This window comes from Dendrobates tinctorius, unplaced genomic scaffold (genome assembly GCF_039654945.1).
Source record: "Dendrobates tinctorius isolate UK_male_01 unplaced genomic scaffold, ASM3965494v1 ptg000120l, whole genome shotgun sequence".
Taxonomy (NCBI): Eukaryota; Metazoa; Chordata; class Amphibia; order Anura; family Dendrobatidae; genus Dendrobates; species Dendrobates tinctorius.
The window spans coordinates 20,705,044-20,729,508 of record NW_027361788.1 but is presented as its reverse complement, the minus strand read 5'-3'; the positions used below and the strand labels follow the sequence as shown (position 1 = coordinate 20,729,508).

Here is a 24,465-nt window from a genome sequence, read left to right as displayed (position 1 = left end):
CATGAAATAACTGCTAAAAATGCAGGTTATGAGTCATGTAATGGCCAGAAATAGTGTTATTCCTCATTTGCACCCAACTGCTTATTCTGAAACTGCAGTGATGCTTTAGGCTCTTCTCTATTACTCCAAAAGTTTTGGCACCAGTTACATTATCGAAACATTACTTCTTATGTCACTTGGGGAAGCTCAAAGAAGAAGGCTAAGGCTATGTTCCCACGTCCGGAATTCCCGCGGAAATTTCCGCGGCAATTCTGCAACTCCCTGCTGCGGGAAATACGCGAGAAATCAACATGCGTAATTCCCGCGTATTTCCCGTGAAAAACGAGCGTTTTGCAAGTGTAATTAGCTTGCAGAATACTAGCATTTTCCAAGCGATCTGTAGCATCGCATGGAAATCTGATTGACAGGTTGGTCACACAAGACACTTGACGAGTGTGACCAACCTGTCAATAAGTTTTACAAGCGATGCTACAGATCGCTTGGAAAATGCTAGCATTCTGCAAGCTAATTACGCTTGCAAAACGCTAGTTTTTCATGGGAATTACGCATGCGGATTTCTCGCATATTTCCCACGGCAGGGAGTTGTGGAATTCCCACAGAAATTTCCGCGAGAATTCCGGACATGTGCACATAGCCTTCCTTCAGGTCCCCATAGGATGAAGAAAAGGCAGCAACCCCGTGATTCACAATAAACTGAAGTGTGCAAGTAGCCCAAGGCATGTTCCGGTTTCAGAAAACTCTGTTTACTCTCCCTCCTTGGGTCCACTGCTGAGCGCTAGCCGCTGCTCCTGACATCTGTTATTGCAGCGCTGCAACCAATCAGTGATCTGAGAGACTCGAGAGCTGCTGAGCTCACTGATTGTCTGCAGCGCTGTTGATATGATATCAGCACTGCAGACAATAACTGACAGCGGGAGCAGCGGTGGGATTCGGCGCTGGGTTTTAAACCCACAGCCAGGGGACAGGGGTTTTCCAATCCCGGGAAATCCCTTTAAGCCACTAAAGGTGCAAACCCCAAGAGTATACGGGTGCAGCAGAAGATTGGGGGCACACGTAGGATAATATGTCAGAAGCATGTAAGACAAAAATAAAACAGCAGAAAGAATGTGATCGATGGTCAAAAGTGGATGAAATGGTGATTAGCAGAGGGGGAAAGGTGATTGAAACAGACAGAAGCGCACAAAGGACAGCGAAAGACGAAACTCTGCACAAAACAGAAAGGAACAAACAAGGGTCATATAAGAGACTTCAGACAGACACTTCCCGAGAGGTGAGAAAACGGCGCTCTCGCTCTCGACAGGGACCGGACACTTTTCCATTTCTTATGTAGTGGGCAAAAACTTTATGGATTTTCAGGCAGGAAATTTGCAGCTTGTTAGTATCAGCAAAATAGATAAAATATTGCCAAATATCATCCACACATTGCAGAAAAATTTTTGCAAGGACTAAGCTTGGAAAAATCATCGTAAATCTGGAGGAATTCTCAATTTATGCTGAGGATACTGCAGATTTCATCACTTTTTGCAAAACATGGGGCGATGTCCACAGCAAATCTACAGTCAAATCCATGACAAATTCGCATGGAAGTAAGGCATTCTTTGCTGTAGATTTTTTTCCCTGTACCTTTATACTGAGGGAAAAAAACAACAACTTAGGCCATGATTCCACCGATGCATATTGATTTTTTGCTGTTTTTTTTCTGCATTTTTGTGCAGATCTGATGCACAATTTGGGTGCTTTTTAGTGCAGAAATGCTGGAATTTTGCACTTAAAAATATATATTTTTTTTACATGCATTTTTTCAGAAGTTTACAGGGAAAAGAAAATGCACCAAAAAAATCTCACACTGTTCAAACAGTCTTTAAAAGTAAGAATTTTCATGAAATCACATTTATTTCCTGAACTGTAAAACACAGCAAGTTTTCTACATAAAAAAACAACGGAAAAAAGGCGTCGTTTTCTCACCTTGTGAAAAATGTCAGAGACAGCAAAAGAGACAGTCAAAACCAGAAGTATAGAGAACAGACAGACTTTACACAGGAGTTTCAGTAAGAAAGAGACCAACATGGAGGCAGGCACGAGACCCGTACAGCATACACGCGGCTGGGCACATGCGCCAACACACATCCATTCACCCTGCAGCTACAGGCACACAAGTATTTCTGACCCATCCATGTGAGCGGACTGGAAACAGTGCGCCCGCTGTTTGGTCCGTTCAGGAAAACTACTATTGAGATAGTTGCAATATACTAGAGAGGTTTTCTAGATACAGCACCAACCGTTCTCCTTGGCCATTCCTGGTATGGCAGCTAAGGCATAAACTGCAGAGGCAAGGAGAGAGTAAAGGCCCCATACACTTTAGAGACAAATTGGTGGAATTTGCCGTTTACGATGTGACCAGCCGACCATCTGATGTGTATGGGGTAGAGTTGGTGCAAATCCATCTGCACAGTCCAGTCCTTCGGCCACGACATTGGTCTCTGGCTACTGAGCGGTATTGGTACAGCCACCTCATACGTGATGGCATCCGCTCAAATTGGCGTGCACCTCAAGGTCTATCGGCTAGGGGAGTGATATGTGGCCGCTAGATGGGAATAGCCGACATGCTGCAATGATGACGTCGAGAGGAGTTTTCCTGCTCCCATTCAGCAACCCCAATCCAAAGTTTTGGCCGATGCACTGGGACGTGTGAATTAATTCATATAATATGGGGTGCTCCCCAACAGGTGATGTTGGGGTAGAAAAGCCGTTGTTATGTTGCAGGCATCTATTAGTGACTTTCTCCTGTTGAAATCACGAACACTTGGCAGAGGCGAGAATCCATGTGTATGGGGGGTCGTGAGCGATATCCTGTATATGGCCAACTTATGGGGTCATTGGAAAGAAGCTAATTCATGACCCCAATAGACTACACTAAGCAGCGCTGCTGAGCCAGAGCCACTGATCATTGGTCTGTCCTATGAGGAATGTACCAATGGGTAATACAGACTCAAACATTGTGGGACCGTATCGAGACTATAGACAGAATACAGGCTGCTGTAAACGGCATCATGTATGTTGCTGACAGACTCACAGTAGAGTATTAGAGTCTTAGGCCGAGGTAACACTTGCAACTGCAATGCGAGAAACTTGCGCGAATTTCTCGCCTAAATTCCAGGCACTGCCGCCGGCACTCGGGACCAGAGTGTGCGCTGCATGTATATGTATGCAGCTGAACGCTCCGGTCCGAGTACCGGCGCAGTGCCGGGAATTGAGGCGAGAGACTCACGAGAGTTTCTCGCACTGCAGTTGCAAGTGTGACCCTGGCCTTATCTTCACACTCCTCTGTTTAAGGGCTCATGCAGACGTCTGTGAAACATGGTCCGGGCACGAGATGCAATGCACAGTCTGTCCGCAGGCCTCCCTACCCAAGTCTAGACAGTCTCCTAGGGTGGGAGATCCGCGGACAATCCGTGCTAGGTCCCAAATCTACGTGAGCCCCCAAACAAGAGTAATTCTGCTAACAATGATATACTGTATATAAAGCTAGAAAAGAAGGAGAGCTGCTCTCTCTGGAGGAGAGTCATTTATGGCAATAGCTGCATGGAAAGTGGCCACTATCAGCTCTATTACCTTATTGATGCTGTATATAGGGGAACAGGGTTTAGTAGTGTGTAGGTAAAGCGGGGGCCGAAATGTAATCTATTAGCAGCCAGACATAAGCAGAACAGACTCACATAACACATACGATATATAAAACACGGGACACACAGCAGACACACGAGCAGAATAATGCACACAGGACTTACATATACTTACATAGTGGGAAGCGCCAGGTGTATATTAATAGGCAGACATACGAAGTAACATACACACAGTAAAGGAAGCCTTATATACAGTCACTGGATGACCCCAATAAACCGCCCCGTGTGCGCAGATGATATATTCCGCCACTCACCTATGAGCACTTCCCACTTGCCACTGGCCTGTGATACCTCATATGCACAGCGCATTTCGCTGAGACCCACTCCTCCCAGGATGAAGATGATCAGACGGGGGCCGGCGCGGTACTCCCCCGGGGCCTTGTTCTTGTGCCAGTGTCCATAGCGGGCACTGCGAAGAGAACATTCATTTATTCTGCCTTTATTTTCCAATATTTTTTGGAATTCATCTGGTTTTAGATGATATATTGTTTCCATTTCTCATAAGTAAGACCGGCACCCACCTTACAGCCGTTGTACTAAAAGAGGCAGAGGAGCGTGTGGAGATGTACGGGTAATGCTTGGTGTCCAGCTTGTCATCAATCGTGTCCTAGGTCAGCCGCATGTTGGAAATAAGAGGGTAAGAAAAAAAAGGATAAAAAAAAAAAAAAATAACTAAAAATAATTTATTCTTCTCTTTTTTTCAATTGCTGATGGCAGCAGGTCCGACACTGAGAATCAGCTGCTATGGAGTGAGCTGGTCATATTAGGGCTACAGGTATTCCCCGATAGCGGCCATGCCATTGCTTGCTTAACCTGCTTGCATTGGGAGGCGCGTAATCATTTTGTATGAGCTGCAGCCCCCCTTGTACACATAGAAAAAAATGGCAGAAATTGTATGGATCGTGAATATGTTACAGCTGGGATTTCTATTTCCATTCTTCAATCAAAGCTCTAGATTTCTGTTTCGTTCCATTACCACCTTCCTGCATAATAATAATCTTTATTTTTATATAGCGCTAACATATTCCGCAGCACATAGATACCAAGAGCCTAAAGGCACCATATAACATGGCCGTCTCTGCGCCTGTCCACTTACCTCCATGATGTCCTTCACCACTGGTGTCCATCTGGACAGCTGATAGGTCTGCTCACTGATCCTCTCCTTGCGGTCTGGTTTGCTCCTGCGACGAAGTGTCGACTAAAGATTGAATAAATTGTTAATATTTGCCAAAGTGTCATTCTACAAGATACGTATGATAATTTCCCAAACCAAATACCTCCTCGGATTTTCCTCTGCCTCCAATTCTTCATTGCTGAATTGTGGAACTATTCCACCAGGTAAACTAATCTATTGTAATAAAGGTGTCCGGAATATTAACCAGAAAAGCCCAGGCTTATTACAATGCATGAGGGGACAGCACAGAGATCTGTGGAATGGTCTTTTTCAACTTAGGCTTGTGACGGGGACAAGGGGGCATTCTCTACGTCTTGAGGAAAGAAGGTGAAACTATGGATTCTTTACATACGAGCAGTGAGACTATGAAATCTCTACTGTACTAGCACTGAGACTATGGATTCTTTACATACGAGCAGTGAGACTAGGGATTCTTTACTGTACCAGCAGTGCGACTATGGATTCTTTACGGTAACAGCAGTGAGTCTATGGATTCTTTACTGTACGAGCAGTGAGATTATGGAGTCTTTACTGTAAAAGTAGTGAGACTATGGATTCTTTACTGTAAAAGTAGTGAGACTATGGATTCTTTACTGTAAAAGTAGTGAGACTATGGATTCTTTAATGTATGAGCAGAGTATGGATTATTTACTTATGAACAGTGAGACTATGGATTCTTTACTTATGAGCAGAGACTATGGATTCTTTACTGTACGAGCAGTGAGACTATGGAGTCTTTACTGTAAAAGTAGTGAGACTATGGATTCTTTAATGTCCGAGCAGAGTATGGATTCTTTACTTATGAGAAGCAGACTATGGATTCATTACTGTACAAGCAGTGAGACTATGGATTCTTTACTGTACATGCAGTGAGACTAGGGATTCTTTACTGTAAAAGCAGTGAGACTGTTTTCTTTACTGTACAAGCAGTGAGACTAGGGATTCTTTACTGTACGAATAGTGAGACTATGGCGTTCTTTACTGTAAAAGCAGGGAGATTATGGGCCTGGCTGCCTTTTTTGATACATATAATATTACAGGTAATGGATACTAGATTCTCTCAAGGGACGATGATCCAAGGAACTAGTCTGTGGAGCCGGGAGGGAATTTTTCCTCCTAGTATGGCGCAGTCAGCATCTGTTTCTTGGGTTTTTGCATTCCTAGGTTATGGGTTGAACTTGAAGGACTTACGTCTACCTTCAACCTTAAAAACTGTGACCCTACATGTCTGTCACATGATTCCAGTTCTTCAGTTATGTTAGTGGCCGTGCCCGTTAGTCCTCTGTACCCTCCCAGTCGTTACCGCTGAGAAGTAAACATACGTCAGTGATGATGGGAACACCTAAATGCCCCATGTTGGTGATGATCTCGCTATCTTCTGGAGGGATCTGGGCATGCTGGATCAACTTGTTCAGATTCTCCTCAGTGATCCCTGAATTAACAGGAAAACAAAAATTTACAGGGTCTCCTTGTAGTCATTCCCTCATTTATGGGCTCCATACAACTTGGCGGTCTCACTATTGAGTAGGGTAAGAAGGCTTGCACTTACCATTCTTAAGGAAGATGTACAGAAGAATGATGCGGATTTTATCATATGTAGTGACATTTCCATCCAGCAGAATAGGAACGATGGCCCTCATTGGATCCTTAATCTTCTCCCCCTCTGCATCTGTGCCCATCGCAAGGTCCTAAGGAAAGATGGCACAGTAAATTAAAAGTTTAAAAGTGTCCTCACCTGGGCATGTCAGGCTTGACACGTCATTCTCCACAAAGAAAAATGTTACCGCTTAGATCAGGGGTCTCAAACACGCGGCCCCGAGGCAGGCATCTGCGGCCCACGGTGCACCACATGTCTCACTCCCTGAGGCATGGGGAAGGCACGCATTCAGGAGCGGCGATAGCATTGGCTTGTTCTGTGTGCACACACTGCACAGGACCTGTGATGAGGTCACAGGAGGGGGAGGAGTCAGGGGTCACATGATCAGGGACCTCAGTGTGTGCCAGACGCTGCTGTGTACGAGGTGTACGAGGTGTACGGAGCGGAGCCCTGTGTGTACGAGGTGTACGGAGCGGAGCCCTGTGTGTACGAGCTGTACGGAGTGGAGCCCTGTGTGTACGAGGTGTACGGAGTGGAGCCCTGTGTGTACGAGGTGTACGGAACCCTGTGTGTACGAGGTGTACGGAACCCTGTGTGTACGAGGTGTACGGAGCCTTGTGTATATGAGGTGTATGGAGCGGAGCTCTGTGTGTACGAGGTGTACGGAGCGGAGCCCTGTGTGTACGAGGTGTACGGAACCCTGTGTGTACGAGGTGTACGGAGCCTTGTGTATATGAGGTGTATGGAGCGGAGCTCTGTGTGTACGAGGTGTACGGAGCGGAGCTCTGTGTGTACGAGGTGTACGGAGCCCTGTGTGTTCGAGGTGTACGGAGCCTTGTGTATATGTGGTGTATGGAGCAGAGCTCTGTGTGTACGAGGTGTACGGAGCGGAGCCCTGTGTGTATGAGGTGTACGGAGCCCTGTGTGTACGAGGTGTACGGAGCGGAGCCCTGTGTGTATGAGGTGTACGGAGCCCTGTGTGTTCGAGGTGTACGGAGCCTTGTGTATATGTGGTGTATGGAGCAGAGCTCTGTGTGTACGAGGTGTACGGAGCGGAGCCCTGTGTGTATGAGGTGTACGGAGCCCTGTGTGTTCGAGGTGTACGGAGCCTTGTGTATATGAGGTGTATGGAGCGGAGCCCTGTGTGTATGAGGTGTGCGGAGCCCTGTGTGTTCGAGGTGTACGGAGCCTTGTGTATATGAGGTGTATGGAGCAGAGCTCTGTGTGTACGAGGTGTACGGAGCGGAGCCCTGTGTGTATGAGGTGTGCGGAGCCCTGTGTGTTCGAGGTGTACGGAGCCTTGTGTATATGAGGTGTATGGAGCAGAGCTCTGTGTGTACGAGGTGTACGGAGCGGAGCCCTGTGTGTATGAGGTGTGCGGAGCCCTGTGTGTTCGAGGAGTACGGAGCCTTGTGTATATGTGGTGTATGGAGCAGAGCTCTGTGTGTACGAGGTGTACGGAGCGGAGCCCTGTGTGTATGAGGTGTACGGAGCCCTGTGTGTTCGAGGTGTACGGAGCCTTGTGTATATGAGGTGTATGGAGCAGAGCTCTGTGTGTACGAGGTGTACGGAGCGGAGCCCTGTGTGTATGAGGTGTGCGGAGCCCTGTGTGTTCGAGGTGTACGGAGCCTTGTGTATATGAGGTGTATGGAGCAGAGCTCTGTGTGTACGAGGTGTACGGAGCGGAGCCCTGTGTGTATGAGGTGTGCGGAGCCCTGTGTGTTCGAGGTGTACGGAGCCTTGTGTATATGTGGTGTATGGAGCAGAGCTCTGTGTGTACGAGGTGTACGGAGCGGAGCCCTGTGTGTATGAGGTGTACGGAGCCCTGTGTGTTCGAGGTGTACGGAGCCTTGTGTATATGAGGTGTATGGAGCGGAGCTCTGTGTGTACGAGATGTACGGAGCCCTGTGTGTTCGAGGAGTACGGAGCCTTGTGTATATGTGGTGTATGGAGCAGAGCTCTGTGTGTACGAGGTGTACGGAGCCCTGTGTGTTCGAGGTGTACGGAGCAGAGCTCTGTGTGTTCGAGGTGTACGGAGCGGAGCCCTGTGTGTACGAGGTGTACGGAGCCCTGTGTGTTCGAGGAGTACGGAGCCTTGTGTATATGTGGTGTATGGAGCAGAGCTCTGTGTGTACGAGGTGTACGGAGCGGAGCCCTGTGTGTATGAGGTGTGCGGAGCCCTGTGTGTTCGAGGTGTACGGAGCCTTGTGTATATGTGGTGTATGGAGCAGAGCTCTGTGTGTACGAGGTGTACGGAGCGGAGCCCTGTGTGTATGAGGTGTACGGAGCCCTGTGTGTACGAGGTGTACGGAGCGGAGCCCTGTGTGTATGAGGTGTACGGAGCGGAGCCCTGTGTGTATGAGGTGTGCGGAGCCCTGTGTGTTCGAGGTGTACGGAGCCTTGTGTATATGTGGTGTATGGAGCAGAGCTCTGTGTGTACGAGGTGTACGGAGCGGAGCCCTGTGTGTATGAGGTGTACGGAGCCCTGTGTGTTCGAGGTGTACGGAGCCTTGTGTATATGACGTGTATGGAGCGGAGCCCTGTGTGTATGAGGTGTGCGGAGCCCTGTGTGTTCGAGGTGTACGGAGCCTTGTGTATATGAGGTGTATGGAGCAGAGCTCTGTGTGTACGAGGTGTACGGAGCGGAGCCCTGTGTGTATGAGGTGTGCGGAGCCCTGTGTGTTTGAGGTGTACGGAGCCTTGTGTATATGTGGTGTATGGAGCAGAGCTCTGTGTGTACGAGGTGTACGGAGCGGAGCCCTGTGTGTATGAGGTGTACGGAGCCCTGTGTGTTCGAGGTGTACGGAGCCTTGTGTATATGACGTGTATGGAGCGGAGCCCTGTGTGTATGAGGTGTGCGGAGCCCTGTGTGTTCGAGGTGTACGGAGCCTTGTGTATATGAGGTGTATGGAGCAGAGCTCTGTGTGTACGAGGTGTACGGAGCGGAGCCCTGTGTGTATGAGGTGTGCGGAGCCCTGTGTGTTCGAGGTGTACGGAGCCTTGTGTATATGAGGTGTATGGAGCAGAGCTCTGTGTGTACGAGGTGTACGGAGCGGAGCCCTGTGTGTATGAGGTGTGCGGAGCCCTGTGTGTTCGAGGTGTACGGAGCCTTGTGTATATGTGGTGTATGGAGCAGAGCTCTGTGTGTACGAGGTGTACGGAGCGGAGCCCTGTGTGTATGAGGTGTACGGAGCCCTGTGTGTTCGAGGTGTACGGAGCCTTGTGTATATGAGGTGTATGGAGCGGAGCTCTGTGTGTACGAGATGTACGGAGCCCTGTGTGTTCGAGGAGTACGGAGCCTTGTGTATATGTGGTGTATGGAGCAGAGCTCTGTGTGTACGAGGTGTACGGAGCGGAGCCCTGTGTGTATGAGGTGTGCGGAGCCCTGTGTGTTCGAGTTGTACGGAGCCTTGTGTATATGAGGTGTATGGAGCAGAGCTCTGTGTGTACGAGGTGTACGGAGCGGAGCCCTGTGTGTATGAGGTGTGCGGAGCCCTGTGTGTTCGAGGTGTACGGAGCCTTGTGTATATGTGGTGTATGGAGCAGAGCTCTGTGTGTACGAGGTGTACGGAGCGGAGCCCTGTGTGTATGAGGTGTACGGAGCCCTGTGTGTTCGAGGTGTACGGAGCCTTGTGTATATGTGGTGTATGGAGCAGAGCTCTGTGTGTACGAGGTGTACGGAGCGGAGCCCTGTGTGTATGAGGTGTACGGAGCCCTGTGTGTACGAGGTGTACGGAGCGGAGCCCTGTGTGTATGAGGTGTACGGAGCCCTGTGTGTTCGAGGTGTACGGAGCCTTGTGTATATGTGGTGTATGGAGCAGAGCTCTGTGTGTACGAGGTGTACGGAGCGGAGCCCTGTGTGTATGAGGTGTACGGAGCCCTGTGTGTTCGAGGTGTACGGAGCCTTGTGTATATGAGGTGTATGGAGCGGAGCCCTGTGTGTATGAGGTGTGCGGAGCCCTGTGTGTTCGAGGTGTACGGAGCCTTGTGTATATGAGGTGTATGGAGCAGAGCTCTGTGTGTACGAGGTGTACGGAGCGGAGCCCTGTGTGTATGAGGTGTGCGGAGCCCTGTGTGTTCGAGGTGTACGGAGCCTTGTGTATATGAGGTGTATGGAGCAGAGCTCTGTGTGTACGAGGTGTACGGAGCGGAGCCCTGTGTGTATGAGGTGTGCGGAGCCCTGTGTGTTCGAGGTGTACGGAGCCTTGTGTATATGTGGTGTATGGAGCAGAGCTCTGTGTGTACGAGGTGTACGGAGCGGAGCCCTGTGTGTATGAGGTGTACGGAGCCCTGTGTGTTCGAGGTGTACGGAGCCTTGTGTATATGAGGTGTATGGAGCGGAGCTCTGTGTGTACGAGATGTACGGAGCCCTGTGTGTTCGAGGAGTACGGAGCCTTGTGTATATGTGGTGTATGGAGCAGAGCTCTGTGTGTACGAGGTGTACGGAGCGGAGCCCTGTGTGTATGAGGTGTGCGGAGCCCTGTGTGTTCGAGGTGTACGGAGCCTTGTGTATATGAGGTGTATGGAGCAGAGCTCTGTGTGTACGAGGTGTACGGAGTGGAGCCCTGTGTGTATGAGGTGTGCGGAGCCCTGTGTGTTCGAGGTGTACGGAGCCTTGTGTATATGAGGTGTATGGAGCAGAGCTCTGTGTGTACGAGGTGTACGGAGCGGAGCCCTGTGTGTATGAGGTGTGCGGAGCCCTGTGTGTTCGAGGTGTACGGAGCCTTGTGTATATGTGGTGTATGGAGCAGAGCTCTGTGTGTACGAGGTGTACGGAGCGGAGCCCTGTGTGTATGAGGTGTACGGAGCCCTGTGTGTTCGAGGTGTACGGAGCCTTGTGTATATGAGGTGTATGGAGCGGAGCTCTGTGTGTACGAGATGTACGGAGCCCTGTGTGTTCGAGGAGTACGGAGCCTTGTGTATATGTGGTGTATGGAGCAGAGCTCTGTGTGTACGAGGTGTACGGAGCGGAGCCCTGTGTGTATGAGGTGTGCGGAGCCCTGTGTGTTCGAGGTGTACGGAGCCTTGTGTATATGAGGTGTATGGAGCAGAGCTCTGTGTGTACGAGGTGTACGGAGCGGAGCCCTGTGTGTATGAGGTGTGCGGAGCCCTGTGTGTTCGAGGTGTACGGAGCCTTGTGTATATGAGGTGTATGGAGCAGAGCTCTGTGTGTACGAGGTGTACGGAGCGGAGCCCTGTGTGTATGAGGTGTGCGGAGCCCTGTGTGTTCGAGGTGTACGGAGCCTTGTGTATATGAGGTGTATGGAGCAGAGCTCTGTGTGTACGAGGTGTACGGAGCGGAGCCCTGTGTGTATGAGGTGTGCGGAGCCCTGTGTGTTCGAGGAGTACGGAGCCTTGTATATATGTGGTGTATGGAGCAGAGCTCTGTGTGTACGAGATGTACGGAGCGGAGCCCTGTGTGTTCGAGGAGTACGGAGCCTTGTGTATATGTGGTGTATGGAGCAGAGCTCTGTGTGTACGAGGTGTACGGAGCGGAGCCCTGTGTGTATGAGGTGTGCGGAGCCCTGTGTGTTCGAGGTGTACGGAGCCTTGTGTATATGAGGTGTATGGAGCAGAGCTCTGTGTGTACGAGGTGTACGGAGCGGAGCCCTGTGTGTATGAGGTGTGCGGAGCCCTGTGTGTTCGAGGAGTACGGAGCCTTGTGTATATGTGGTGTATGGAGCAGAGCTCTGTGTGTACGAGGTGTACGGAGCGGAGCCCTGTGTGTATGAGGTGTACGGAGCCCTGTGTGTTCGAGGTGTACGGAGCCTTGTGTATATGAGGTGTATGGAGCGGAGCCCTGTGTGTATGAGGTGTGCGGAGCCCTGTGTGTACGAGGTGTACGGAGCCTTGTGTATATGAGGTGTACGGAGCGGAGCTCTATGTGTACGAGGTGTACGGAGCGGAGCTCTGTGTGTACGAGGTGTACGGAGCCCTGTGTGTTCGAGGAGTACGGAGCCTTGTGTATATGTGGTGTATGGAGCAGAGCTCTGTGTGTACGAGGTGTACGGAGCGGAGCCCTGTGTGTATGAGGTGTACGGAGCCCTGTGTGTTCGAGGTGTACGGAGCCTTGTGTATATGAGGTGTATGGAGCGGAGCCCTGTGTGTATGAGGTGTGCGGAGCCCTGTGTGTTCGAGGTGTACGGAGCCTTGTGTATATGAGGTGTATGGAGCAGAGCTCTGTGTGTACGAGGTGTACGGAGCGGAGCCCTGTGTGTATGAGGTGTGCGGAGCCCTGTGTGTTCGAGGTGTACGGAGCCTTGTGTATATGAGGTGTATGGAGCAGAGCTCTGTGTGTACGAGGTGTACGGAGCGGAGCCCTGTGTGTATGAGGTGTGCGGAGCCCTGTGTGTTCGAGGTGTACGGAGCCTTGTGTATATGTGGTGTATGGAGCAGAGCTCTGTGTGTACGAGGTGTACGGAGCGGAGCCCTGTGTGTATGAGGTGTACGGAGCCCTGTGTGTTCGAGGTGTACGGAGCCTTGTGTATATGTGGTGTATGGAGCAGAGCTCTGTGTGTACGAGGTGTACGGAGCGGAGCCCTGTGTGTATGAGGTGTACGGAGCCCTGTGTGTACGAGGTGTACGGAGCGGAGCCCTGTGTGTATGAGGTGTACGGAGCCCTGTGTGTTCGAGGTGTACGGAGCCTTGTGTATATGTGGTGTATGGAGCAGAGCTCTGTATGTACGAGGTGTACGGAGCGGAGCCCTGTGTGTATGAGGTGTACGGAGCCCTGTGTGTTCGAGGTGTACGGAGCCTTGTGTATATGAGGTGTATGGAGCGGAGCCCTGTGTGTATGAGGTGTGCGGAGCCCTGTGTGTTCGAGGTGTACGGAGCCTTGTGTATATGAGGTGTATGGAGCAGAGCTCTGTGTGTACGAGGTGTACGGAGCGGAGCCCTGTGTGTATGAGGTGTGCGGAGCCCTGTGTGTTCGAGGTGTACGGAGCCTTGTGTATATGAGGTGTATGGAGCAGAGCTCTGTGTGTACGAGGTGTACGGAGCGGAGCCCTGTGTGTATGAGGTGTGCGGAGCCCTGTGTGTTCGAGGTGTACGGAGCCTTGTGTATATGTGGTGTATGGAGCAGAGCTCTGTGTGTACGAGGTGTACGGAGCGGAGCCCTGTGTGTATGAGGTGTACGGAGCCCTGTGTGTTCGAGGTGTACGGAGCCTTGTGTATATGAGGTGTATGGAGCGGAGCTCTGTGTGTACGAGATGTACGGAGCCCTGTGTGTTCGAGGAGTACGGAGCCTTGTGTATATGTGGTGTATGGAGCAGAGCTCTGTGTGTACGAGGTGTACGGAGCGGAGCCCTGTGTGTATGAGGTGTGCGGAGCCCTGTGTGTTCGAGTTGTACGGAGCCTTGTGTATATAAGGTGTATGGAGCAGAGCTCTGTGTGTACGAGGTGTACGGAGCGGAGCCCTGTGTGTATGAGGTGTGCGGAGCCCTGTGTGTTCGAGGTGTACGGAGCCTTGTGTATATGTGGTGTATGGAGCAGAGCTCTGTGTGTACGAGGTGTACGGAGCGGAGCCCTGTGTGTATGAGGTGTACGGAGCCCTGTGTGTTCGAGGTGTACGGAGCCTTGTGTATATGAGGTGTATGGAGCGGAGCTCTGTGTGTACGAGATGTACGGAGCCCTGTGTGTTCGAGGAGTACGGAGCCTTGTGTATATGTGGTGTATGGAGCAGAGCTCTGTGTGTACGAGGTGTACGGAGCGGAGCCCTGTGTGTATGAGGTGTGCGGAGCCCTGTGTGTTCGAGGTGTACGGAGCCTTGTGTATATGAGGTGTATGGAGCAGAGCTCTGTGTGTACGAGGTGTACGGAGCGGAGCCCTGTGTGTATGAGGTGTGCGGAGCCCTGTGTGTTCGAGGTGTACGGAGCCTTGTGTATATGAGGTGTATGGAGCAGAGCTCTGTGTGTACGAGGTGTACGGAGCGGAGCCCTGTGTGTATGAGGTGTGCGGAGCCCTGTGTGTTCGAGGTGTACGGAGCCTTGTGTATATGTGGTGTATGGAGCAGAGCTCTGTGTGTACGAGGTGTACGGAGCGGAGCCCTGTGTGTATGAGGTGTACGGAGCCCTGTGTGTTCGAGGTGTACGGAGCCTTTTGTATATGAGGTGTATGGAGCGGAGCTCTGTGTGTACGAGATGTACGGAGCCCTGTGTGTTCGAGGAGTACGGAGCCTTGTGTATATGTGGTGTATGGAGCAGAGCTCTGTGTGTACGAGGTGTACGGAGCGGAGCCCTGTGTGTATGAGGTGTGCGGAGCCCTGTGTGTTCGAGGTGTACGGAGCCTTGTGTATATGAGGTGTATGGAGCAGAGCTCTGTGTGTACGAGGTGTACGGAGCGGAGCCCTGTGTGTATGAGGTGTGCGGAGCCCTGTGTGTTCGAGGTGTACGGAGCCTTGTGTATATGAGGTGTATGGAGCAGAGCTCTGTGTGTACGAGGTGTACGGAGCGGAGCCCTGTGTGTATGAGGTGTGCGGAGCCCTGTGTGTTCGAGGTGTACGGAGCCTTGTGTATATGAGGTGTATGGAGCAGAGCTCTGTGTGTACGAGGTGTACGGAGCGGAGCCCTGTGTGTATGAGGTGTGCGGAGCCCTGTGTGTTCGAGGAGTACGGAGCCCTGTGTATATGTGGTGTATGGAGCAGAGCTCTGTGTGTACGAGATGTACGGAGCGGAGCCCTGTGTGTACGAGGTGTACGGAGCCCTGTGTGTTCGAGGAGTACGGAGCCTTGTGTATATGTGGTGTATGGAGCAGAGCTCTGTGTGTACGAGGTGTACGGAGCGGAGCCCTGTGTGTATGAGGTGTGCGGAGCCCTGTGTGTTCGAGGTGTACGGAGCCTTGTGTATATGAGGTGTATGGAGCAGAGCTCTGTGTGTACGAGGTGTACGGAGCGGAGCCCTGTGTGTATGAGGTGTGCGGAGCCCTGTGTGTTCGAGGAGTACGGAGCCTTGTGTATATGTGGTGTATGGAGCAGAGCTCTGTGTGTACGAGGTGTACGGAGCGGAGCCCTGTGTGTATGAGGTGTACGGAGCCCTGTGTGTTCGAGGTGTACGGAGCCTTGTGTATATGAGGTGTATGGAGCGGAGCCCTGTGTGTATGAGGTGTGCGGAGCCCTGTGTGTACGAGGTGTACGGAGCCTTGTGTATATGAGGTGTACGGAGCGGAGCTCTATGTGTACGAGGTGTACGGAGCGGAGCTCTGTGTGTACGAGGTGTACGGAGCCCTGTGTGTTCGAGGAGTACGGAGCCTTGTGTATATGTGGTGTATGGAGCAGAGCTCTGTGTGTACGAGGTGTACGGAGGGGAGCCCTGTGTGTATGAGGTGTGCGGAGCCCTGTGTGTTCCAGGTGTACGGAGCAGAGCTCTGTGTGTACGAGGTGTACGGAGCGGAGCTCTGTGTGTACGAGGTGTACGGAGCGGAGCCCTGTGTGTACGAGGTGTACGGAGCCCTGTGTGTTCGAGGAGTACGGAGCCTTGTGTATATGTGGTGTATGGAGCAGAGCTCTGTGTGTACGAGGTGTACGGAGCGGAGCCCTGTGTGTATGAGGTGTGCGGAGCCCTGTGTGTTCGAGGTGTACGGAGCCTTGTGTATATGAGGTGTATGGAGCGGAGCTCTGTGTGTACGAGATGTACGGAGCCCTGTGTGTTCGAGGAGTACGGAGCCTTGTGTATATGTGGTGTATGGAGCAGAGCTCTGTGTGTACGAGGTGTACGGAGCGGAGCCCTGTGTGTATGAGGTGTGCGGAGCCCTGTGTGTTCGAGGTGTACGGAGCCTTGTGTATATGAGGTGTATGGAGCAGAGCTCTGTGTGTACGAGGTGTACGGAGCGGAGCCCTGTGTGTATGAGGTGTGCGGAGCCCTGTGTGTTCGAGGAGTACGGAGCCTTGTGTATATGTGGTGTATGGAGCAGAGCTCTGTGTGTACGAGATGTACGGAGCGGAGCCCTGTGTGTACGAGGTGTACGGAGCCCTGTGTGTTCGAGGAGTACGGAGCCTTGTGTATATGTGGTGTATGGAGCAGAGCTCTGTGTGTACGAGGTGTACGGAGCGGAGCCCTGTGTGTATGAGGTGTGCGGAGCCCTGTGTGTTCGAGGTGTACGGAGCCTTGTGTATATGAGGTGTATGGAGCAGAGCTCTGTGTGTACGAGGTGTACGGAGCGGAGCCCTGTGTGTATGAGGTGTGCGGAGCCCTGTGTGTTCGAGGAGTACGGAGCCTTGTGTATATGTGGTGTATGGAGCAGAGCTCTGTGTGTACGAGGTGTACGGAGCGGAGCCCTGTGTGTATGAGGTGTACGGAGCCCTGTGTGTTCGAGGTGTACGGAGCCTTGTGTATATGAGGTGTATGGAGCGGAGCCCTGTGTGTATGAGGTGTGCGGAGCCCTGTGTGTTCGAGGTGTACGGAGCAGAGCTCTGTGTGTACGAGGTGTACGGAGCGGAGCTCTGTGTGTACGAGGTGTACGGAGCGGAGCCCTGTGTGTACGAGGTGTACGGAGCCCTGTGTGTTCGAGGAGTACGGAGCCTTGTGTATATGAGGTGTATGGAGCAGAGCTCTGTGTGTACGAGGTGTACGGAGCGGAGCCCTGTGTGTACGAGGTGTACGGAGCCCTGTGTGTACGAGGTGTACGGAGCCCTGTGTGTACGAGGTGTACGGAGCCCTGTGAGTTCGAGGTGTACGGAGCCTTGTGTATATGAGGTGTATGGAGCGGAGCTCTGTGTGTACGAGGTGTACGGAGCGGAGCTCTGTGTGTACGAGGTGTACGGAGCCCTGTGTGTTCGAGGTGTACGGAGCAGAGCTCTGTGTGTTCGAGGTGTACGGAGCGGAGCCCTGTGTGTACGAGGTGTACGGAGCCCTGTGTGTTCGAGGAGTACGGAGCCTTGTGTATATGTGGTGTATGGAGCAGAGCTCTGTGTGTACGAGGTGTACGGAGCGGAGCCCTGTGTGTATGAGGTGTGCGGAGCCCTGTGTGTTCGAGGTGTACGGAGCCTTGTGTATATGAGGTGTATGGAGCAGAGCTCTGTGTGTACGAGGTGTACGGAGCGGAGCTCTGTGTGTACGAGGTGTACGGAGCGGAGCCGTGTGTACGAGGTGTACGGAGCCCTGTGTGTTCGAGGTGTACGGAGCCTTGTGTATATGAGGTGTATGGAGCAGAGCTCTGTGTGTACGAGGTGTACGGAGCGGAGCTCTGTGTGTACGAGGTGTACGGAGCGGAGCCGTGTGTACGAGGTGTACGGAGCCCTGTGTGTTCGAGGTGTACGGAGCCTTGTGTATATGAGGTGTATGGAGCAGAGCTCTGTGTGTACGAGGTGTACGGAGCGGAGCCCTGTGTGTATGAGGTGTGCGGAGCCCTGTGTGTTCGAGGAGTACGGAGCCTTGTGTATATGTGGTGTATGGAGCAGAGCTCTGTGTGTACGAGGTGTACGGAGCGGAGCCCTGTGTGTATGAGGTGTGCGGAGCCCTGTGTGTACGAGGTGTACGGAGCGGAGCCCTGTGTGTATGAGGTGTACGGAGCCTTGTGTATATGAGGTGTATGGAGCGGAGCTCTGTGTGTACGAGATGTACGGAGCCCTGTGTGTTCGAGGAGTACGGAGCCTTGTGTATATGTGGTGTATGGAGCAGAGCTCTGTGTGTACGAGGTGTACGGAGCGGAGCCCTGTGTGTATGAGGTGTGCGGAGCCCTGTGTGTTCGAGGTGTACGGAGCCTTGTATATATGAGGTGTATGGAGCGGAGCTCTGTGTGTACGAGGTGTACGGAGCGGAGCTCTGTGTGTACGAGGTGTACGGAGCCCTGTGTGTTCGAGGAGTACGGAGCCTTGTGTATATGTGGTGTATGGAGCAGAGCTCTGTGTGTACGAGGTGTACGGAGCGGAGCCCTGTGTGTATGAGGTGTGCGGAGCCCTGTGTGTTCGAGGTGTACGGAGCCTTGTATATATGAGGTGTATGGAGCGGAGCTCTGTGTGTACGAGGTGTACGGAGCGGAGCTCTGTGTGTACGAGGTGTACGGAGCCCTGTGTGTTCGAGGAGTACGGAGCCTTGTGTATATGAGGTGTATGGAGCAGAGCTCTGTGTGTACGAGGTGTACGGAGCGGAGCTCTGTGTGTACGAGGTGTACGGAGCCCTGTGTGTTCGAGGTGTACGGAGCAGAGCTCTGTGTGTACGAGGTGTACGGAGCGGAGCCCTGTGTGTTCGAGGTGTACGGAGCGGAGCTCTGTGTGTACGAGGTGTACGGAGCGGAGCCCTGTGTGTACGAGGTGTACGGAGCCCTGTGTGTTCGAGGAGTACGGAGCCTTGTGTATATGAGGTGTATGGAGCAGAGCTCTGTGTGTACGAGGTGTACGGAGCGGAGCTCTGTGTGTACGAGGTGTACGGAGCCCTGTGTGTTCGAGGTGTACGGAGCAGAGCCCTGTGTGTTCGAGGTGTACGGAGCGGAGCTCTGTGTGTACGAGGTGTACGGAGCGGAGCCCTGTGTGTACGAGGTGTACGGAGCCCTGTGTGTTCGAGGAGTACGGAGCCTTGTGTATATGAGGTGTATGGAGCAGAGCTCTGTGTGTACGAGGTGTACGGAGCGGAGCTCTGTGTGTACGAGGTGTACGGAGCCCTGTGTGTACGAGGTGTACGGAGCGGAGCCCTGTGTGTTCGAGGTGTACGGAGCGGAGCTCTGTGTGTACGAGGTGTACGGAGCGGAGCCCTGTGTGTACGAGGTGTACGGAGCCCTGTGTGTTCGAGGAGTACGGAGCCTTGTGTATATGAGGTGTATGGAGCAGAGCTCTGTGTACGAGGTGTACGGAGCGGAGCTCTGTGTGTACGAGGTGTACGGAGCCCTGTGTGTTCGAGGTGTACGGAGCAGAGCTCTGTGTGTACGAGGTGTACGGAGCGGAGCCCTGTGTGTACGAGGTGTACGGAGCCCTGTGTGTTCGAGGAGTACGGAGCCTTGTGTATATGTGGTGTATGGAGCAGAGCTCTGTGTGTACGAGGTGTACGGAGCGGAGCCCTGTGTGTATGAGGTGTGCGGAGCCCTGTGTGTTCGAGGTGTACGGAGCCTTGTGTATATGAGGTGTATGGAGCGGAGCCCTGTGTGTACGAGGTGTACGGAGCGGAGCTCTGTGTGTACGAGGTGTACGGAGCGGAGCCGTGTGTACGAGGTGTACGGAGCCCTGTGTGTTCGAGGAGTACGGAGCCTTGTGTATATGTGGTGTATGGAGCAGAGCTCTGTGTGTACGAGGTGTACGGAGCGGAGCCCTGTGTGTATGAGGTGTGCGGAGCCCTGTGTGTACGAGGTGTACGGAGCGGAGCTCTGTGTGTACGAGGTGTACGGAGCCCTGTGTGTTCGAGGTGTACGGAGCAGAGCTCTGTGTGTATGAGGTGTACGGAGCGGAGCCCTGTGTGTACGAGGTGTACGGAGCCCTGTGTGTTCGAGGAGTACGGAGCCTTGTGTATATGTGGTGTATGGAGCAGAGCTCTGTGTGTACGAGGTGTACGGAGCGGAGCCCTGTGTGTATGAGGTGTGCGGAGCCCTGTGTGTTCGAGGTGTACGGAGCCTTGTGTATATGAGGTGTATGGAGCAGAGCTCTGTGTGTACGAGGTGTATGGAGCGGAGCTCTGTGTGTACGAGGTGTACGGAGCGGAGCCGTGTGTACGAGGTGTACGGAGCCCTGTGTGTTCGAGGTGTACGGAGCCTTGTGTATATGAGGTGTATGGAGCAGAGCTCTGTGTGTACGAGGTGTACGGAGCGGAGCCCTGTGTGTATGAGGTGTGCGGAGCCCTGTGTGTTCGAGGAGTACGGAGCCTTGTGTATATGTGGTGTATGGAGCAGAGCTCTGTGTGTACGAGGTGTACGGAGCGGAGCCCTGTGTGTATGAGGTGTGCGGAGCCCTGTGTGTACGAGGTGTACGGAGCGGAGCCCTGTGTGTATGAGGTGTACGGAGCCCTGTGTGTTCGAGGTGTACGGAGCCTTGTGTATATGAGGTGTATGGAGCGGAGCTCTGTGTGTACGAGATGTACGGAGCGGAGCCCTGTGTGTACGAGGTGTACGGAGCGGAGCCCTGTGTGTACGAGGTGTACGGAGCCCTGTGTGTTCGAGGTGTACGGAGCCTTGTGTATATGAGGTGTATGGAGCGGAGCTCTGTGTGTACGAGATGTACGGAGCGGAGCCCTGTGTGTGCGAGGTGTACGGAGCCCTGTGTGTTCGAGGAGTACGGAGCCTTGTGTATATGAGGTGTATGGAGCAGAGCTCTGTGTGTACGAGGTGTACGGAGCGGAGCCCTGTGTGTACGAGGTGTGCGGAGCCCTGTGTGTTCGAGGTGTACGGAGCCTTGTGTATATGAGGTGTATGGAGCGGAGCTCTGTGTGTACGAGGTGTACGGAGCGGAGCCCTGTGTGTACAAGGTTTACGGAGCGGAGCCCTGTGTGTATGAGGTGTGCGGAGCCCTGTGTGTTCGAGGTGTACGGAGCCTTGTGTATATGAGGTGTATGGAGCGGAGCTCTGTGTGTACGAGGTGTACGGAGCGGAGCCCTGTGTGTACGAGGTGTACGGAGCCTTGTGTATATGAGGTGTATGGAGCAGAGCTCTGTGTGTACGAGGTGTACGGAGCGGAGCCCTGTGTGTACGAGGTGTGCGGAGCCCTGTGTGTTCGAGGTGTACGGAGCCTTGTGTATATGAGGTGTACGGAGCGGAGCTCTGTGTGTACGAGATGTACGGAGCGGAGCCCTGTGTGTACGAGGTGTACGGAGCCCTGTGTGTTCGAGGAGTACGGAGCCTTGTGTATATGAGGTGTATGGAGCAGAGCTCTGTGTGTACGAGGTGTACGGAGCGGAGCCCTGTGTGTACGAGGTGTACGGAGCCCTGTGAGTTCGAGGTGTACGGAGCCTTGAGTATATGAGGTGTATGGAGCGGAGCTCTGTGTGTACGAGGTGTACGGAGCGGAGCCCTGTGTGTACGAGGTGTACGGAGCCTTGTGTATATGAGGTGTATGGAGCGGAGCTCTGTGTGTACGAGGTGTACGGAGCGGAGCCCTGTGTGTACGAGGTGTACGGAGCGGAGCCCTGTGTGTACGAGGTGTGCGGAGCCTTGTGTATATGAGGTGTATGGAGCAGAGCTCTGTGTGTACGAGGTGTATGGAGCGGAGCCCTGTGTGTACGAGGTGTGCGGAGCCCTGTGTATATGAGGTGTATGGAGCGGAGCTCTGTGTGTACGAGGTGTACGGAGCGGAGCTCTGTGTGTACGAGGTGTACGGAGCGGAGCCCTGTGTGTATGAGGTGTACAGAGCCCTGTGTATATGAGGTGTATGGAGCGGAGCTCTGTGTGTACGAGGTGTACGGAGCGGAGCCCTGTGTGTACGAGGTGTACGGAGCCTTGTGTATATGAGGTGTATGGAGCGGAGCTCTGTGTGTACGAGGTGTACGGAGCGGAGCCCTGTGTGTACGAGGTGTACGGAGCGGAGCTCTGTGTGTACGAGTTATACGGAGCGGAGTCCTGTGTGTATGAGTTGTACTTAGCAGAGCTGCGTGTGTACGAGGTGTATGGAGCGGAGCCACGCGTGTACGGGATGTATTAAGTTTGAAAGGAATTTTTTTATGTGCGGCCCATGTACTCTGCCGAGCTCGAGACCCCTGGCTTATATCCTTTACTGTGAGTCACAGAATTAACATACCCTGCAATTTTTACATGTGACTTGCGGCAGAAAATATCATGTAGGTATTGCAGATTGTTAAATTGTTCCCATTTTCATACATTGGTATTGTTGGAAAGAGCTTCTAAATACAAGCAATTTTGAAATTTACTGCTTATTAAAATTTTCAGCCATTTTTCAGATATTAACACTTTTCTTTTGTTTACAGCTCGTTGCCTTGGAGACCGACAGTCGCAGCTCGACAGCAGAACATGCGCAGTGCTTACAAGCTCTTTTCTATTGAGTTTGTGAGCATTGTTTTGAGCTGGGCCAGTATCACTGGAGCGCGCTGTTACTTCCTAAACCCCAGCTAGCTTCATTGCCATGCTTATAATCTAGACAGCAGAGGTGGTCGGTCTCCTAGGCAACGAGCTGTATACAAGACAAAAAAAATGTAATATCTCAAGAACAGCTTCAAATTTTAATAAGTAGTAAGTTGCAAAAGTACATATTTTTACAAGCCCTATCAAAAAATATCCACCTACGAAGATTGGAAAAAACACTTTAATGACAGTACCCCCCACACACACACTGCAGAAATTCATCATCCCGTTATGTACTGTATGTGAGACGTTGATATTTCTCACCTGTTCCACACGGCAAAGTTTATCCACAGTTCCCTGATAGTGTTTCATGCAGTCCTCCGCTAGATGAAGGTGAGTGGAGTACTGTGAAGAGATGAATGGGTTAACTTTGGCATAAGGATTGGTATACGGGCAGACATTACAGTGCGGATATAGAGTATATACAGTTGTGGCCAAAAGTATTGACACCCCTGCAATTCTGTCAGATAATACTCAGTTTCTTCCTGAAAATGATTGCAAACACAATTTCTTTGGTATTATTATCTTCATTTAATTTGTCTTAAATGAAAAACACAAAAGAGAATGAATCAAAAAGCAAAACATTGATCATTTCACACAAAACTCCAAAAATGGGCGAGACAAAAGTATTGGCACCCTCAGCCTAATACTTGGTTGCACAACCTTTAGCCAAAATAACTGCGACCAACCGCTTCCGGTAACCATCAATGAGTTTCTTACAATGCTCTGCTGGAATTTTAGACCATTCTTCTTTGGCAAACTGCTCCAGGTCCCTGATATGAACTGCCATTTTTAGATATCTCCACCGGTGTTCTATGGGATTCAGGTCTGGACTCATTGCTGGTCACCTTAGAAGTCTCCAGTGCTTTCTCTCAAACCATTTTCTAGTGCTTTTTGAAGTGTGTTTTGGGTCATTGTCCTGCTGGAAGACCCATGACCTCTGAGGGAGACCCAGCTGTCTCACACTGGGCCCTACATTATGCTGTAAAATTTGTTGGTAGTCTTCAGACTTCATAATGCCATGCACACGGTCAAGCAGTGCAGTGCCAGAGGCAGCAAAGCAACCCCAAAACATCAGGGAACCTCCGCCATGTTTGACTGTAGGGACCGTGTTCTTTTATTTGAATGCCTCTTTTTTTACTCCTGTAAACTCTATGTTGATGCCTTTGCCCCAAAAGCTCTACTTTTGTCTCATCTGACCAGAGAACATTCTTCCAAAACGAAACGTTTTAGGCTTTTTCAGGTAAGTTTTGGCAAACTCCAGCCTGGCTTTTTTATGTCTCGGGGTAAGAAGTGGGGGCTTCCTGGGTCTCCTACCATACAGTCCCTTTTCATTCAGAAGCCGACGGATAGTACGGGTTGACACTGTTGTACCCTGGGACTGCAGGGCAGCTTGAACTTTTTTGGATGTTAGTCGAGGTTCTTTATCCAACAGCCGCACAATCTTGCATTGAAATCTCTTGTCAATTTTTCTTTTCCGTCCACATCTAGGGAGGTTAGCCATAATGCCATGGGCTTTAAACTTCTTGATGACACTGCGCACGGTAGACACAGGAACATTCAGGTCTTTGGAGATGGACTTGTAGCCTTGAGATTGCTCATGCTTCCTCACAATTTGGTTTCTCAAGTCCTCAGACAGTTCTTTGGTCTTCTTTCTTTTCTCCATGCTCAATGTGGTACACACAAGGACACAGGACAGAGGTTGAGTCAACTTTAATCCATGTCAACTGGCTGCAATTGTGATTTAGTTATTGCCAACACCTGTTAGGTGCCACAGGTAAGTTACGGGTGCTGTTAATTACACAAATTAGAGAAGCATCACATGATTTTTCGAACAGTGCCAATACTTTTATCCACCCTCTTTTTTATGTTTGGTGTGGAATTATATCCAATTTGGCTTTAGGACAATTCTTTTTGTGTTTTTTCATTTAAGACAAATTAAATGAAGTTAATAATAACAAAGAATTTGTGTTTGCAATCATTTTCAGGAAGAAACTGAGTATTATCTGACAGAATTGCAGGGGTGT

At 51.6% G+C, this 24,465-nt stretch overlaps 1 protein-coding gene across 2 annotated transcripts in view; it reads right to left on the bottom strand.

Annotated features, from left to right (window-relative positions):
• STXBP1 (syntaxin binding protein 1) overlaps positions 1-24,465 on the bottom strand; it is a 77,287-nt gene that overhangs the window by 8,994 nt on the left and 43,828 nt on the right. For both annotated transcript variants that reach the window (XM_073590859.1, XM_073590860.1), the window contains exons 13-18: positions 22,703-22,783; positions 6,407-6,545; positions 6,180-6,289; positions 4,780-4,881; positions 4,205-4,290; positions 3,938-4,092 (exon numbers count right to left, since the gene is read on the bottom strand). In XM_073590859.1, coding sequence (XP_073446960.1) covers positions 3,938-4,092; positions 4,205-4,290; positions 4,780-4,881; positions 6,180-6,289; positions 6,407-6,545; positions 22,703-22,783 — 673 coding nt within the window. The remainder of the gene's footprint in view (positions 1-3,937; positions 4,093-4,204; positions 4,291-4,779; positions 4,882-6,179; positions 6,290-6,406; positions 6,546-22,702; positions 22,784-24,465) is intronic.